This window comes from Tenrec ecaudatus, chromosome 11, assembly GCF_050624435.1.
Source record: "Tenrec ecaudatus isolate mTenEca1 chromosome 11, mTenEca1.hap1, whole genome shotgun sequence".
Classification (NCBI taxonomy): Eukaryota; Metazoa; Chordata; class Mammalia; order Afrosoricida; family Tenrecidae; genus Tenrec; species Tenrec ecaudatus.
In genome coordinates, this window is record NC_134540.1 from 152,058,419 (window position 1) to 152,075,064 (window position 16,646).

General features: G+C 41.3%; 2 protein-coding genes across 3 annotated transcripts in view; one reads left to right on the forward strand and one right to left on the reverse strand.

Annotated features, from left to right (window-relative positions):
* CLDN10 (claudin 10) overlaps positions 1–16,646 on the forward strand; it is a 216,856-nt gene that overhangs the window by 17,142 nt on the left and 183,068 nt on the right. The window lies entirely within an intron of this gene.
* Positions 12,611–13,090, reverse strand: LOC142460914 (large ribosomal subunit protein uL23-like). Its single transcript, XM_075562640.1, has one exon. The coding sequence runs from the start codon at positions 13,082–13,084 to the stop codon at positions 12,617–12,619; it is 468 nt and encodes a 155-aa protein (XP_075418755.1). The 5' UTR covers positions 13,085–13,090; the 3' UTR covers positions 12,611–12,616.

The window sequence follows — 16,646 nt, forward strand, 5'->3', positions numbered from 1 at the left end:
AAAATAAAATAAGAATAAAATTAGAAGGATATTAGACCCGTCTAACCCCTGCTATTCTACAGTCAAACTACCATGTCCTCATCTTGGCCATCACACATACTTTAAAAGACATAAGTGGGTGAAGGGAGATGTCGGGTAGTGTAAGATATGATAAAATAATAATTTATAAATTATCAAGGGTTCTTGAATGAGGGGGGAGCAGGGAGGGAGAGAAAAAAAAAGAAAAATGAGGAGCTGATTCCAGGAGCCCAAGCGAAAAGCGAGTATTTCGAGAATGATGAGGGTAACGAATGTGCAAATGTGCTTTACACAATTGATGGATGTATGGATTGTGATAAGAGTTGTATGAGCCCCAATAGAATGATTTTTAAAAAAGGCATAGACGTAACTGACACCCATTGACTTTTGAAGGAGATTAAGAGAATGAAAAGTCTAAAATAACTTCATCTGGCCAATTGTTTAATCTGGAATACAGAAAAAGTATATGGTCGGGTAAAGTAGGAAGCAGACAAGTAGCGTCATTGGGTAGGCATTACTATGGAGTTGATTTAGGATAATTATGAAGAAGAAGCTTCTATCAGTTGTCAAACAATGGAACAGGTATCCTCACAAACTACTGACAGAAATTTCCAGTGTAGGCTGCCCATCATCTCCTGAAAGGTTGTAGAAATAACTCTTGTATCATCTGGGAACTCGGAGGGGGTAATCTCTGAAGTTATTTTCACCTACAGAGATGTGATGGGCTCTTCGAACATGTAAAAAGAGATAAATATTTTATGAATCTATAACTTTGATTTGCTCAACCAGTCAATGGCTACTGAGTTGATTCTGACTCATAGGGAAACTGTGATTTAGGAGCCCAGGTGGGGCAGGTGAACATTCAGTTGCTAATCAAAAGGTCAACAGTTTGAACCCACTGACCTCTCCACAAGAGGCTGATGTAGCAATTTGCTTCCATAAAGCTTTATCACCTTGGAAACCCTATGGGATTTGTAAAACTCACGCTATCCTATGGGGTCACTATGAGTTGGAATTGTTTTGATGGTAGTGGGTATATTCTTGATTGGTACCGAGGTTTACGTTTTTTCTTTTTAACAACTGTGGACCTTTCTGCTGGGCACATGGGAACACAATAGTTCAAAGACATGTTCCCTGACTTCCAAATGGTCACAACCTAGGAGGGACTGTGAGTTAGAGCAACAATTGTTACAGTATATATGTTAAATCAAAGTTATTATATTTAAACCTAAACATTTACATAGAATTAGTATGAGTGACCAGAGCTGACATCAATTTTACTCAAACTCTTCCAGAAGATGGAAAAATGTGGTAACAATGGCTTAATGTGATTAGAATATGAATTGATGAGATGTCTGTACTAGCTCCCAATAAAGTGGGTTGTTTTTTGGGGGAGGGGAAGAATATAGAAAAGGATGAAATGCTTCTCAATTCATTTTATGAAATGAGCATAACAAAAAACTCAATCTACAATGAGGTGAGAAAAGTAATTGCCTATTTTATGGAAAGGCAAGAGACCTCAGGTAAACAAAGCATTAGAGGAACGTAGTAGGAGCCATCACACCTCCCAATCACAAAACATGTTGCCCCGCAACAATAGTCAACACAGCTTGGAACTGCTCCCAGCACAGACACACAGATCAGTGGAACAGAATTGAGAACCTTCAAGTAAACTCATCCACATATGGACAGTTGATCTTTGAGAACTCCTCATTAAATGGGGAGATTCATTAAATGGGCTGGAGCTCATTGACTGCGGAAGGGGGAGTCTCTTTAACAAATGGTGACAGCAAAACTGGACATCCATTTGCAGAAAAACTGAGCAGCACCCATATTTCACACTGCATACAAAAATAAATAGAAGGTGAATGAAAGACCTAAATGTAAAACTTGAAACTATAAAGACCTTCAGTGAACAAACAAGGGCTCTAATACCTGGCATAAATATACTATCAAACATAATTGAAACACACAGCAGAAGACAAACAAACTAGATGACCCAAACCTCCTAAAAATGTGCATCAAAAGATTTCACCAAAAGAGTCATATAGGAACTTATAGATTGTGAACAGATCATTGACAACACATAAGACAAAAAACCTAATCTCTTAAATTAAACAACAACAAATAAATAACTTTAACAGTTAAGCAAGAAAAAGACAATTTAAGCAAAAAACTCATCAGGGACATGAACAGACACTTGGCAAAAGAAGACATTCAGGTGGCCAACAAACATATGAAGAAATGCATGCTATCATTAGTCATTAGAGAGATGCGAATCAAAACAACAACGAGGGGAGCTGTTATCAAAGAGTTCAAGAAGAAAGAAAATGTTTTGAAACGGATTGTGCTAGCAATTGTACAACAATGCTTGATGTGATTGAACTAGGGAAGGTTATGAATTTGTAAGAGCTCCCAATAAGATAATTAAAATAAATATATTGAATTAAATTTAAAAGAAGCATGGAAAAAAACAACAGTCCACCAACAAGGAGTTATCACCTCACCGTGGTATTAATAGCAAAGTCCAGGAAACAGAAAACAACAAATGCTGGTAAGGGTGAGGAGAGACTGGAACCTTCATAGTATGGTGCTTCCTTCAAATGCTGGAACTAGAAATACCCTATGATTCGGCTATCTGAATACCTATGAACAATAACAAAAAGATGGAAATAGCCAAAATGCCCATCTGTGGAGGAATGAGAGACTATGATACATACACACAACGGAGCATTATGCAACATTAAAACATAATGATGAGTCTGTAAACATCTCCTAACATGAAGGAACCTGGAAGATAATATGCTGAATAAAATAAATCAACCATCATATGATAATTATTATAAGAGACTACTATTGTAAAAAGTCAAGAGAAGGTTTTCTTGAAACTAAAAGAAACATTTTTGATGGGTACCAGGACTGGCAGGGACGAGGAGGGTCGATTATTAACTACAGAGTAAGTACATTCATTTGGGTGAAGGGGAAGGCAATGAAAAAATGAGGATAATAATTACCTGTGATTTATATTTTAAAAAGCCCTTCTCTTGGTGGTGCTGTGAGTTGGCATTGGGCTGCTAGCTGTAAGGTCAAAGGTTCAAACACACCAGTTACTCCTTGGGTGAAGGAAAGAGCTCTCTGCTCCTATAAAGATTTACAGCCTCAGAAACACTATAGAGGGTCACTCTAGGTCATAATTCCACATGATGGCAATGGGTTTGGGAGTTGGGGAAGTGTCCAAGATGTGTGACACTTAAGTCTTTCACTTAATACTGTGCTTCAAAGTGATAGGAGGGTTGAGAGATAAAGGGAGGGTATATAGGAGTCCAAGCCTTGCCTTTATGCCTTTAACTGAATTTATTTGGGCCACTTGTTCATTTATATGCACCAAATATAGTACCTACACAGCCATGCATGACCTGCTGTTGTTCCCCGCCCCCCCCCACCAAAAAAAATTAAACCCATCATCTGTTTTCATGCTTGGTCTACCCTTAATACTGTGTCTTGATTCTGATCTGTTGCTGCAATTCTTCTCTTTTGTCAGTTCCTGGAGGTCAGCTGATACCTACTCTCCTGCTTAAACGGGCACTTTAGACCATTCATTCTGCTCTGTCGTCTAATGTCTTGTTTCAAATGGTAGATCTATCTATGCCATCCCATTTCCTCATTCTAACCTACCTCTTCACCATAACCTGACCCAGTGATTGACTCCCTTTCCTGATCTAAAACCCTCTTCCGCTGCCCACTTCTCCATTTGCTCCCTCGCTGGAACTTGCTCTTGGTCCAGGTTGTTGGGGGTGTGCTGCCAAGCCAAGGGGTCCTAAGACCCCTTGCGAAGGACGTGGGAAAGAGTATAACAGGAATGGCATCTCCTGCCAAGGTGACAAATAGAAATCAGTGATCTCCATGGTGGGAGATGGAGTCACAAAACGGAGCCAAAGACACCACTGTCGACCTCCTGGGATTCATGGATATAATCGGGAGAAACACTCATGCTCTCCTAATAACACTCTCAAGTCTGGAAGACAGTGACAATAATGGTGGGTGTGGAGCCTCCGAGAAGAGCATACTATTCTTCGAACCTTCCCATCTCAGCTACATGCCAAAGCTGTCCTCTTGCGGGCTGCTGCAGGTTCTTGGGAATGTGGTAAGGTAGCTCCCCTGGTGTCTGTGTCTTCCTCTTGTGCTTTCAGTGACTTCCACTGTCTTTACCATGAATGCTGAGCCATTCAACCTGTTCTCCAATTCCATCTAGAACTATACAGGATATTCACACTAGTGTGCACACCACATACATCATGCAGGTTATATACCTAATCACACACACGCACTGACACACAAAGACCTACATTTACTGTTCAGACTACACACACGAACAACAAGAAAGACATGTTGACAGAAAAGATGGTCAGTCTGCTTCTGAATGGATTCTAGCCATGAAATTCCTGTGGAGTGCAGTTCTACTCTGCAAGCATGGGTCAAAGTCAATGTAACAGCAACTGGAAAAGTGGAACTCATCAAGGGCTCTTCTTGTGGGCTAAGGTAAAAGGGGTGCCAGCCAGCTTCTGCAAAGACTTTTCAAACTCTCTTTCTCTTTCTTTTTTTTTTCTTTCAATCTGGTACACTTCTCTGCTCTGCCCTCTCTTTCTCTTTCACTGCCATTGTGTCTATCCGACTCAGAGCAACCATGTAAGACAGGGTAGAACTGTCCCGTGTGGGTTTCTGAGATGTTTAGGGAGTAGAAAGCCTCATCTTTCTCCCTTGGAGTGGTTTTGGTCACTTCTTCCCCAGGGCTCCAGCTTTGGAAACTCCATTGTGTAGTTTTACTCTGCCCTATAGTTTGTTATGTGTCAAAATCAACTCTATGGAAATGGGTTTGTTTTTTTTTAAAACATTTTATTAGGGGCTCATACAACTCTTATCACAATCCATACATATACATACATCAATTGTATAAAGCACACCTGTACATTCTTTGCCTTAATCATTTTCGGGTTTGGTTTTTTTAATGGGCTTATGCTTGTGCTTATACTCATATTTGGATATGGGTTATCTTTGTCATTGAGACATGATTACTGTAGGATGTATCTTGGTCAATCTTTTGATATAGCTCTCACACATTCACTCACTCTCTCACTGCCGTGGAGTCGTTGCCAACACACTGTGACCCGATAGGACAGGGTAGAACTGCCCTGTGAGTTTCTGAGACTGTAACTCTTTATGGGAGTAGAAAGCACTCTCTTCATTCCAAAAAGGAACTGGTGGTTTTGAACTGCTGATCTTTTGGTTAGCAGCCTGCTTGTAACCAGTTTGAAAATATAATGGGTTGTGTCAGGTGCATATTAGTCTTCAAAGAGTTGTCTTTGCTCTTCAACACTTTTAAGAGGTTTTAAGCAGCAGATTTGCCCAAATACAAAATCTTTTGACTTCTCGACTGCTGCTTGCATGAGTATTGATTGTGGAGCCAAGAAAAATGAAATTCTTGACTTCAGGCTTTGCTTATTTTATTATGATATTATCTATCGGTCTAGTTGTGAGGACTTCGGTTTTCTTTACATTGAGTTGCAATGGAGAGTGAAGTCTGCAGTCCTTGATTTTCATCAGCAAGTGCTTCCAGGGCTCCTCGCTTTTAGCAAGCAAGGCTGTGTCATCTGCCAATCACAGACTATTAATAAGCCTGTTGCTCCATTTAGTCTAGTTTCTCTGATGAATGGTTCATCATACAAGCCTGATGCACATCCTTCCCAAATTTAAACCCTGTAGTATCCCATTGTTCTGTTCCAATGAATACCCCTTGGTCCATGTACGGATCCCACAATGAAAATGAAATTTTGTAGAATTCCCATTTCTCTTTATATTATCCATAGTTTGTTATGATCCAAAGAGATTATGTCTTTGCATACTCAATAAATGCACATCTTCTTGGGTTTGCACTTTTTAGCCAATATCCATCTCACATCAGCTATGAAAACCCTTTGTGCTATGTCCTCTTCTGAATCCAGTTGAATTTCTGGCAGCTCCTTGTCAATATACGGGGGTAATTACTATTGAATTATCTTCAGCAAAATTTTGCTTGCATGTTGAGATAGTTAAGGCTTATTGTGCCAACATGGTCAATGAACACATGTGGGATTAATGGCTTGGTGAGCCTTGCCTTTCTTGTCTCTTGCTCTTTGATGATCCAACCAGTGTGCGGCTGCCGTGCTTGTTCTGTGCCTCAATTTGCAAGCTACACTACCTGTGGGACATCTAACCCATGGACTGTGTTGCTGTAATTTGAGGTTTCTTCAAGACCTGCTTCGCCATGCTACTAGAATACACATCTCTTGAACTGGGGCCTGTCGGACCCTGTCATCTGGCCGACTCTTGGTGGCCTGCCTTGCTGTTTGCTGCCTGTGGCCAGACAGCATGAATTGCTCCACAGGGCCCAAGACTTGAAGGGCTGTCAGTGTATTAGTTGTCTAACGCAATTGAGTTGCACTGAGACATTTGCATTGCTTTACAGGTCAATTAACTGTTTATTTCTTATGTTATATATCTTTCTATATAAATACACATATAAAATTATTAGTGTCCTGGTTTTGTTGTTCTAAAGAAACCATGTCTAACACACGAGCTATTAATGACATTGTTCTATAATTTCCACATTTTACCTATAGAATCCTTCAACATTGATACTCAAGGCTGAAATTTTCTCTTTAATTCTTGCAATTTGAGATACACTGAACATGTTCTTCCTTTCTGCCTTTCTAACTTTCAGGTCTTTGCACATTTCACTGTAATGCTTCACTTTGTCTTCTCGAACGGCCCTTTGAAATTTTCTCTTCACCTCTTTTACTCCATCATTTCCTCTATTTGTTTTAAGAATTTTTTTCAAGAGCAAGTTTCAGAGTCTTTTCGGAAATCCACCTTGATCTTTTCTTTCTTTCTTGTCTTTTTAGTGACCTTGTGCTTTCTCCATGTATGATGTTCTTGATGTCATTACACAGCTAGTCAAATCTGCTGCCATTAGTGTTCAATGTGTCACATATATTCTCAAAATTCAAGTAGAATACACTCAAGGTTGTATTTTGTCTCTTGAAAACTCATTTTCATTTTCTTCAACTTCAATCTGAACCTACACTTTAGCAATTAATGGTGTATCCCTCAGTCAGCCTCTGGCCTTATTTGCCTGCTAATATCGAGCTTCTCCATTGCCTCTTCCAGAAGATGTAGTCAATTTGATTCCATCTGGCAAGGTCCACATGCACAGTTGTCATTTATATTGTTGAAAAAGGTATTTGCAGCGAAGAAGTCATTGGCCTTACAAAATTCTATCATGTGATCTCCAGCTTCATTTCTATCACAAAGGTCATGTTTTCCAACTAGTCCCCCCTTCCTTTTTGTTTCCAAATTTTGCATTCTGTGGTAGATATATAATCGTTTGTCAATTTGAAGATTAAGAGTGTAGGGGTGGAGTCTAGCTTGTCAATGAGATCATAGTCAATGAGGCCTCTGTGTGGGCATGGCCTTCTGAGAATTCTGGGAGATCCAGTACTTCCTCCTTGGAGGTGAGAGACATTGTTCTCTCTGCTCACTCCCTGGGAGACATTGCAACTGAGACATCACATGGATGCAACCAGACCTCTGAAGCTGGAGAAGCCACAGAGAGACCCCTGCCAGTGCTGAGATGCTTACAATGCCACTGAATCCAAAGACTTTCTACCCACTGGCTTGTGATTATCCTGCATTTGGCTTCATTGCATGTGTTTCATGAGTCTGAAGAGGACTTTATAGACTGGTTTTGGACAGATGGGCTAATATTAGACTTATGGCCTTGGACTGGGCAGGGTTCGGATGTTTTCTTAAAGTACAATTGGTCTTGTATATAAACCTCTTCCTTATATACATATGAGTGTCTACATGAATTTGTTTCTCTAGTCTACCCAGACTGACACAATTCCAATCACCAATATTGATTGCATATTTTGATTGCATGTTTGATCAATTTATGACTGAAGAAGTTGATAGACTTCTTAAATTTCTTCGACAATGGCTTAGTGGTTGGTGCATAAATTTTATTTAAATTGTAGCAACTGGACTTCCTTATAGGAGTGTAGATATTGTCCTATCATAGACAGCATACTATTTCTAGAGACATCTTGAAACGTTCTTTATGAAGGTGAAAAATTGGATACCATTCCTCTCGAATTTGTCATTCTTGGCAAAGCAAACCATATGACTTTCTGATTACAAATGGCCATTACCAGTCCATTTCAGCTCATGCATTCCATTTCATTTGTGAAGACTTTCAATTTTTCTTGATTTATACTTTGTACCTTCCACATTCTGCTTAGTAATGAATATTCACATCTCTTTCTTCTTATTTTGAGTTGGCCTCCATCAGCCAATGACAGGCTTGAAAGAGTGAGGCCATCCACATCACTATGACTGCCTCTACTTTGAGGAAGCAGCTCTTCCTCACTCATATTTTGAAGCTCTTCCAACCTGAGCAGCTCATCTCTGGCATTGTATCTGACATAATGGTCTCAGTGGTTAAGTCCTCACACTGGGATAGCCTATTACTTTTCCAGAATCTCTTCTTAGTCTGGGAGTTCGGCTGAATCCTGTTCATGTTGGGTGACTCTGTTGTTATAGCTTCCAGCATCACAGGATCATACAAGCCACCATTCTGTGACAAACAAATAGGCAAGTGGTAGTTTGTTAATTAGAATGCCATGTATGGCATTTCTCTTATAGGGATAACTAAGTCCGTTCCCAATGTCCAACCTAAAGAAGAGTAATTTCCAAGCATAACAAATGCATCAGATCAGTCCTACTATTCCTTTTACTTGTCCCCTCTGCTTTAATCAAACTGAATTTTATGCTTAACTTTTCTTGACTCTATGCTACACTCTCCCAAACATCATATATATATATATACATATTTGTTGTTAATCATTTTATTGGGGGCTCATACAACTCTTTTCACAACCCATCCATCCATCCATTGTACGTCAAGCACATTTGTACATTTGTTGCCCTCACTTAAGCCCTTGGGATCAGCTCCTCATTTTTTTCTGCTCCCTCCTGACTCCCCCTTCCTCATGAACCTTGATAATTTATAAATTACTATTTTGTCATATCCTACACTGTCTGATGTCTCCTTTCACCCACTTCCCTGTTGTTCATCCCCCAGGGAGGAGGTTATATGTAGATCCTTATAATGGGTTTCCCCTTTCTACCACACCTTACCTCCACCCTCCAGTATCACTACTCTCACCACTGGTCCTGAGGGGTTCATCTGTCCTGGATTCCTTGTGTTTCCGGTTCCTATCTGTACCAGTGTATATCCTCTGGTCTAGCCAGATTTGTAATGTAGAATTGGGATCATGATAGTGGGTGGCGGGGGTGGGGTGGGGAGGGGTGGAAGCATTTAGGAACTAGAGGAAAGTTGTATGTTTCATCATTGCTACACTGCACCCTGACTGGCTCGACTACTCCTCACAACCCTTCTATAAGGGGATGTCCAGATATCTACAGATGGTCGTTGGGTCCCCAATCTGGACTTCCCCTCATTTACAATGATATGATTTTTTGTTCTTTGATGCCTGATATCTGATCCCTTTGACACCTCATGCTCACACAGGCTGGTGTGCTTCTTCCAAGTGGGCTTTGTTGTTTCTCAGCTAGATGTTCACTTGTTTGCCTTCAAGCATTTAAGACCCCAGAGACTATATCTTTTGATAGCTGGTCACTGTAAGCTTTCTTCAACACCTTTGCTTCTGCACACATTTGTCTTCTATGATCAGGTCATGAAGGTGTGCATCATGGAATGCCAATTTAATGGAACAAAGTCAAACACTTTATCTTAACATTCTTTTTTAACCCCTTAACATTCTTCATCTCTCTCTTTCTTCAAACTGTACCTCAAATGTGTCTCACATGCAAAACCTTTTCAAGTTGCCTTTCAAGTCAGGACCTTCCCCTTTGTCAACCCCCAAGGGCATGTAGTACTTTCCTTACTTGGATTTGTTACTCTGGCTTTTATTACAGCTCCTTGACTGCTTGTCCTTTCCCACCACTAAGTTATAAACCTGTGAAAGCAAGGGTTTCAATGGTTTTTTCTCTTGCCTAGAAAGGTACTTTGCATAAAAGTGTCTTGCATAAAATACCTGCTCTGTGAGTTCATGTTGAATTAGTGACTGATTATGTGTTGAATTAAATGAATGGGACTGGGGGTGGGGGGTGGGGTGGGGACATAGAGACTTTTTCTAGGCGAAGTTTCCTCAGTGCCATTGTGGAATCAACTGCACAGTGCCTACCGGGAATCGTCTCTGGGCCCATATTTATTCCTCTTATCCAAAAGCTTAACTTGAAAAAGAGAAATTGAGTCCCGTGTGGCATTCCTTGTTCTTAGGGAATCATGTAACTTTTGAGAAGGAAGCTCTTTTCTAAGGGCTCATCTCTTCATTGATCTATTCTAAAATTTATCTGGTGTTTTCTACCAAACGCATCAATAGTAAATTGTATTCTTTGATTTTGGAGCACTTCCTTGACCCCCCACAAACCCCCAACCTTCTTTCTGTTCCTGTTTTCCTTCATTTTGACATTGTATCTGGTTCTTTCATGTAACTTGATGAAAAAGCTCAAGCACTGCCCAACGTGTTCCCTTTGGGCTGTGGAAACATCCCTGGATTCAGCGGGTGTAGGTGGGGGGGGGGGTGGGGGAGAGGGAGAGGAGAAGCCGCTGAGAAATCAGAGTACAATAAAATGGGCTTTGATTATTCTGATTTTTCTAACAGTCTCACTCTTTGAGAACCTTCAGCTGTCGGAGTGATTCTGAGCTGAGTCCTTCTCCTGGTAATTAATGACACTGAGATATGGATGTCATTGTTGGCCTGGTCCATAAATCATACGACTCTGCATGACTGCTGTCAGCAGAAAACAGAGCTCTCCAGCCCTCCCCTGCTGGATCCAGAGCGTGGTTGCATTCGCAGAGCGCCAATGTCTCTGAATGTGAAGAGCAACTCGGTTCAAAAAAGTGCAAGGTAAACATAAAGTGTCCATCCTGAAAGCAGAGTAAATTACGGGCTTTCTAGAGATAGCCTGGTGCCATTTGGTTTATCTATATTACAAAACCTGTCCAAAGATGATTGGTTTGGAAATAGTTATTCTTTCATGTGTTTTACTTTATTTTAATTCAAATAGTTGGGATGAGAGGTGGAAATAATTTTCTACCAATAAGTTATTTCCTTCATAAATTTTTTTTCCTATCAGGATTTTCTCTTAGGCACACTGTTTCTTAACTTCTTATATAACTATAATTTATTTTTATTATTAACTTAAATGTACAGGTCCTTTTTTCCAATTTATAAGACTTAACTTGTTCCTTAAGCAGCAGCGATTAAAAAAATCTTTTTAGCTTTCTTCATTCACATCTCACATTTTTAATGATCTTTGCCTGCATATAAAAGTGATATTTATATACCTCCCCAATGCATGGGGTTAAATGTGATCTTGCATATTTACGTTTATGTCCCAATTTAAATGGAACCCACGCAGAAATTGCAAATCTTTCCAGTGATCCCCTTCCTACCTACATATCTGAAAAACCCTAGCACACATGTAATTATGTTTCCTTACCTACTTAATATTGCCTGCAGGGCAACTCAGATTTTCTACTCAACCAAGTTATGATGGAGCTCTAGTTTCCTGAATTTCATGTTCAAAATCCACCAGCCTTTCCTATAAGTAAACAGTTTGGGTATAAGCTATACGCTACTACAAAAATAGTTGACGTCATTTGAACTCCAACTCACAGAAACTCCATGCACTTCAGAGCAGAACTGTGCTATGTCGAGTTCTCAATGTTTGAATTTTGGGAAGTTGATTGCCAGGCCTTTCTTTGACAGTGCCTCTGGATAGACTTGAATTTTCAACCTTGCAGTAAGAGTCTAGGTTTTTTAATGGTTTTATGGAACCATTGAAACACACATACATGCCCCTCCCCCGAGAAGAATTTGTTTCAAAGGATGACATTGATTCTGCAGCTCTGGGAGAGGAACATATCTGACCAGAGCACATGGGAGCAGATGAAGGGGGAGGAGGAGAGAGTGGATCACAGCCTGGCCCACCAGACCGTGAGGATGATGTTCCTGATTAGAGCAGCCAGTCCACAGAGAGGACAACATGGCTGACCCCACTATGAGACATGATGCCCCTCAGTGACTAGGGCGATACAGGGGACAGCACCGGAGACACAGTGTGGGAATTGCACCTGACCTGATCCCACCACACCGAGGTAAAGCACTGGGGGAGAGCAGCGGAACAGCAAGGGAATGGAGTGGCAAGGTCCCCAGGGAATGCTGAAAGTGGACTTTGGGGCCAGGGCGTGGTACCCCAACAGACTGGACTGGAAAACACTCCTAAAGGCCAACAAACGATCCTTGAACAAACTACAAACTTTTTTTTTCTTGATGTGTTTTGTTTTGTGCTTTGCCAGTGGTTTGTTGATGCTGTTTTGTTGTCTGGTTGTATACTGTTGCTTTGTTTTCCTCTGTCTTGTTTTTTTTTTAATATTGAAAAAGTTTATATTTAGCATTAGCCAGCTGGACTCACTTTAGATGATTCCAATTTTGTTGGCAACATCTAAAGCATCATAGTCAGGAGCCAGTCGAACATATGCCTTCTTCTCCCCGTCAGGCCTGATCAAGGTGTTCACCTTGGCTACGTCAATGTCATAGAGCTTCTTCACAGCCTGTTTGATCTGGTGTTTGTTGGCGTTGACATCCACAATGAACACAAGTGTGTTGTTATCTTCGATCTTCTTCATGGCAGGCTCTGTAGTCACGGGGAACTTGATGATGGCAAAATGGTCCAGCTTATTTCTACTGGGGGCGCTCTTCCGAGGGTATTTGGGCTGCCTTCTTAGTTTCAAGGTCTTGGGCCGCCGGAAGGTGGGTGACGTGCGGATCTTTTTTGCGTGGCTGTGGACGCCTTTCAGCACGGCCTTCTTGGCTTTTAAAGCCTTTGCTTTGGCTTCCGTTTTGGGAGGGGCAGGAGCTTCCTTCTTTGCCTTCAGTGCCATCTTCGTGAAAAGGCCCTCTGTCTTGTTTTTGTGCATGTTATTATCTCCACAGGTCTGTCTAAATAAGACAGGCTGGATGAACTATCTGGAGGGAAAACAACGGGACCGACAGTTCCGGGAGGACTTGGGATAGGAGGAGGTGGGGGGGTGGGTAAGGAAGTGGTATTAACAAACACAGGGACAAGGGAACAACATGGGACCCAAATTAGTGGTGAGGGGGGCCTGTCAGACCTGATAGGGAATGATCAAGGGTAAGGTTACGTAAAGTCGAGGTATAGCTGTAACCAAGGTGGGGACAGAGCATGATAGTGGGGCAGAAGGAAAGTCAAGGGAAATAGAGGAAAGAGCTAGGAGGCAAAGGGCATTTATAGAGGTCTAGACAAAGACATGTACATGCAAATATATATATGAGGATGGGGAAATAGATCTATGTGTCTATATTTATAGGTTTAGTATTAAGGTGGCGGAAGGACCTTGGGCCTCTACTCAAGCACTCCCTCAATGCATGAATACTTTCTTCTATTAAATTGGCATTCAATGATGCTCACCCTCCCGACACAAGTGCTGAAGCCAAAGCGGTGAACAAGTAAATGTGATGAAGAAAGCTGATGGTGCCCGGCTATCAAAAGAGATAGTGTCTGGGGTCTTAAAGGCTTGAAGATAAACAAGCGGCCATCTAGCTCAGAAGCAACAAAGCCCACATGAAAGAACACACCAGCCTGTGTGATCGCGTGGTCCTGAAGGGATCAGTTATCAGGCATCAAAGAACAAAAAATCATATCATTGGCTGCACACCTCCATAATACGATCGCCGAGGGCAAACAGGTGCATAAGCAAATGTGGCGAAGAAAGCTGATGGTGCCCGGCTATCAAAAGAGATAGTGTCTTGGGTCTTAAAGGCTTGAGGGTGAACAAATGGCCATCTAGCTCAGAAGCAACAAAGCCCACATGGAAGAAGCTCACCAGCCTGTGCAATCACGAGGTGCCTAAGGGATCAGGTATAAGGCATCATCCAAAAAAAAAAATCTTACCATAGTAAATGAAGGGGGAAGTGCAGAGTGGAGACCCAAAGCCCATTTATTGGCCACTGGAGATCCCCTCACAGAGGGGTCTAGGGGAGGAAATGAGTCAGTCAGGGTGCGATATAGCACCGATGAAGAATATAGCTTTCCCCCAGATCCTGGATGCTTCCTCCCCCCCAACTACCATGATCTGAATTCTACCTTGCAAGTCTGAATAGAGCAGAGGTTTTACACTGGTGCATATAGGAGCTGGAGGCACAGGGAATCCAGGGTGGATGATACCTTCAGGACCAGGGGTGTGAGGGGCAATACTGGGAGAGTAGAGGGTGAGTGGGTTGGAAAGGGGGAGCTGATTACAAGGATCTACATATGACCCCCTCCCTGGGGGATGGACAACAGAGAAGGGGGTGAAGGGACACGCTGGATAGGGCAAGATATGACAAAATAATAATCTATAAATTATCAAGGGCTCATGAGGGAGGGGGAGTGGGGAGGGAGGGGAAAAAATAAGAGAACCTGATGCAAAGGGCTTAAGTGGAGAGCAAATGCTTTGGAAATGATTAGGGCAAAGAATGTACAGATGTGCTTTATATAATTGATGTATGTATATGTATGGATTGTGATAAGAGTTGTATGAGCCCCTAATAAAATGTTTTAAAAAATAAAATGTATCTCTAAGGAAAAAAAAAAGAAACACACACGCAAAATATATAGCATCTGGGGTCTTAAAGGCTTGAAGGTAAACAAGCTTCCATCTAGTTGAGAAGCAACAAAATCCACATGGATGAAGCACACTAGCCTGTGTGACCATGAGGTGTAGAAGGGACCAGCTATCAGGCATCAAAGAACAAAAAACCATATCAGTGTGTGCCCACCTTCCTGATATGATCGTTGAAGACAAATGTGTGCATAAACAAATGTGATGAAGAAAGACATGGTGCCTGGCTATCAAAAGATATAGTATCTGGAGTCTTAAAGGCTTGAAGATAAACAAGCTTCCATCTAGTTGAGAAGCATCAAAGCCCATATGAAAGAAACACACCAGCCTGTGTGACCACGAGGTGTCAAAGAAATCAGGTATCAGGCATCCAAGAACAAAAATCATATTATTGTAAATGAAGGTGAGTGTAGAGTGGAGACTTAAAGTCCATCTCTAGGCAATGGGACACCCCCGTACTGAAGGGTTGTGGGGAGGAGATGAGCCAGTCAGGGTGCAGAGTAGCAACAATGAAGCATTTAACTTTCCTCTAGTTCTTAAATGCTTCCTCCCCCTACTATCATGATCCTAATTTTACCTTACAAATCTGGCTAGACCAGAGGATGTACACTGGTATAGATAGGAACTGGAAACACAGGGAATCCAGGACAGATGACCCCTTCAGGACCAGTGCTCAGAGTGGTGAGACCTGGAGGGTGGAGGGAAGGTAGTGTAGAAATGGGGAGCCGATTACAATTATCTACAGAGAGGTGGGTGAAGGGAGGCATCGGACAGTATAAGATATGATAAAATAATAATAATTTATGAATTATGAAGGGTTCATGAGGGAAGGGGAGGGAGAAGGGGAGGGAGGGGGAAAATGAGGGGTTGATATTAAGGGGTCAAGTAGAAAGCAAAGGTTTTGAGAATGATGATGGCAATAATTGTACAAATGTGCTTGACACAATGGATGTATGTATGGATTGTGATAAGAATTGTATGAGCCCCCAACAAAATGATGGAAAACCCCCAACAAAACTCACACACACCTCACTAAGTAGAATAGACCTGCCCCTTTGGGTTTCTGAGACTTTACATCTTTATAAGAGCAAACAACCTTATTCTTTTTCCTTAGGAAGTGACTAGTGGGATTGAGCCTCTGACCTGGTGGTTAGTAGCTGCATGCATAGACCAGCCAAACCAAACTCACTGCCATAAGTTTGATACCAACTCACAGTGACCATATAATACAGAATAGAAATACCCCTTGGTGTTTCTGAAACTGTAAATCTTTAGTGGGTGGAAGGCCTCATCCTTCTTTTAAAGAGATACTACGGGTTCAACTGTCAACCTTGCCGTTAGCAGCCTCATACTTAACCTGTAGTGCCACCAATAGACGTAAAAAACCTCAAGAACGTAGATAATATTTTATGTAGTGATACATATTTTTACGATCTCTGTTTACAATACTATTTCTTTAATTGTAAGTTATGTACTTTGCCTTTAATAATGACCGTGTTTAACAATTGCATTGCAAACTTTTTGAGAATTTATTATGCTCAGTATGAGTCAGGGAAAGCTACTGGTACACCACTGGTGATGCATGAGTGTGAGGCATCTTCTCTTATCAACTGTAGGTCCAGAAAGGAAGTTTCCAATCTTGTATTGCTTTTGTTTCCCCCCAAAGCATTTTACACATCAGATGTAACATAATAATGTGGAAAGGAGGGATGAAGGAGGGAGTGAGAAAAGATATATTTCAATATTCCCTCTTCGAATCCATTTCATAGGTGTGGTAGTTACATAATTTCATCTTAACTTGATAAATACATGTAGGGCTTGA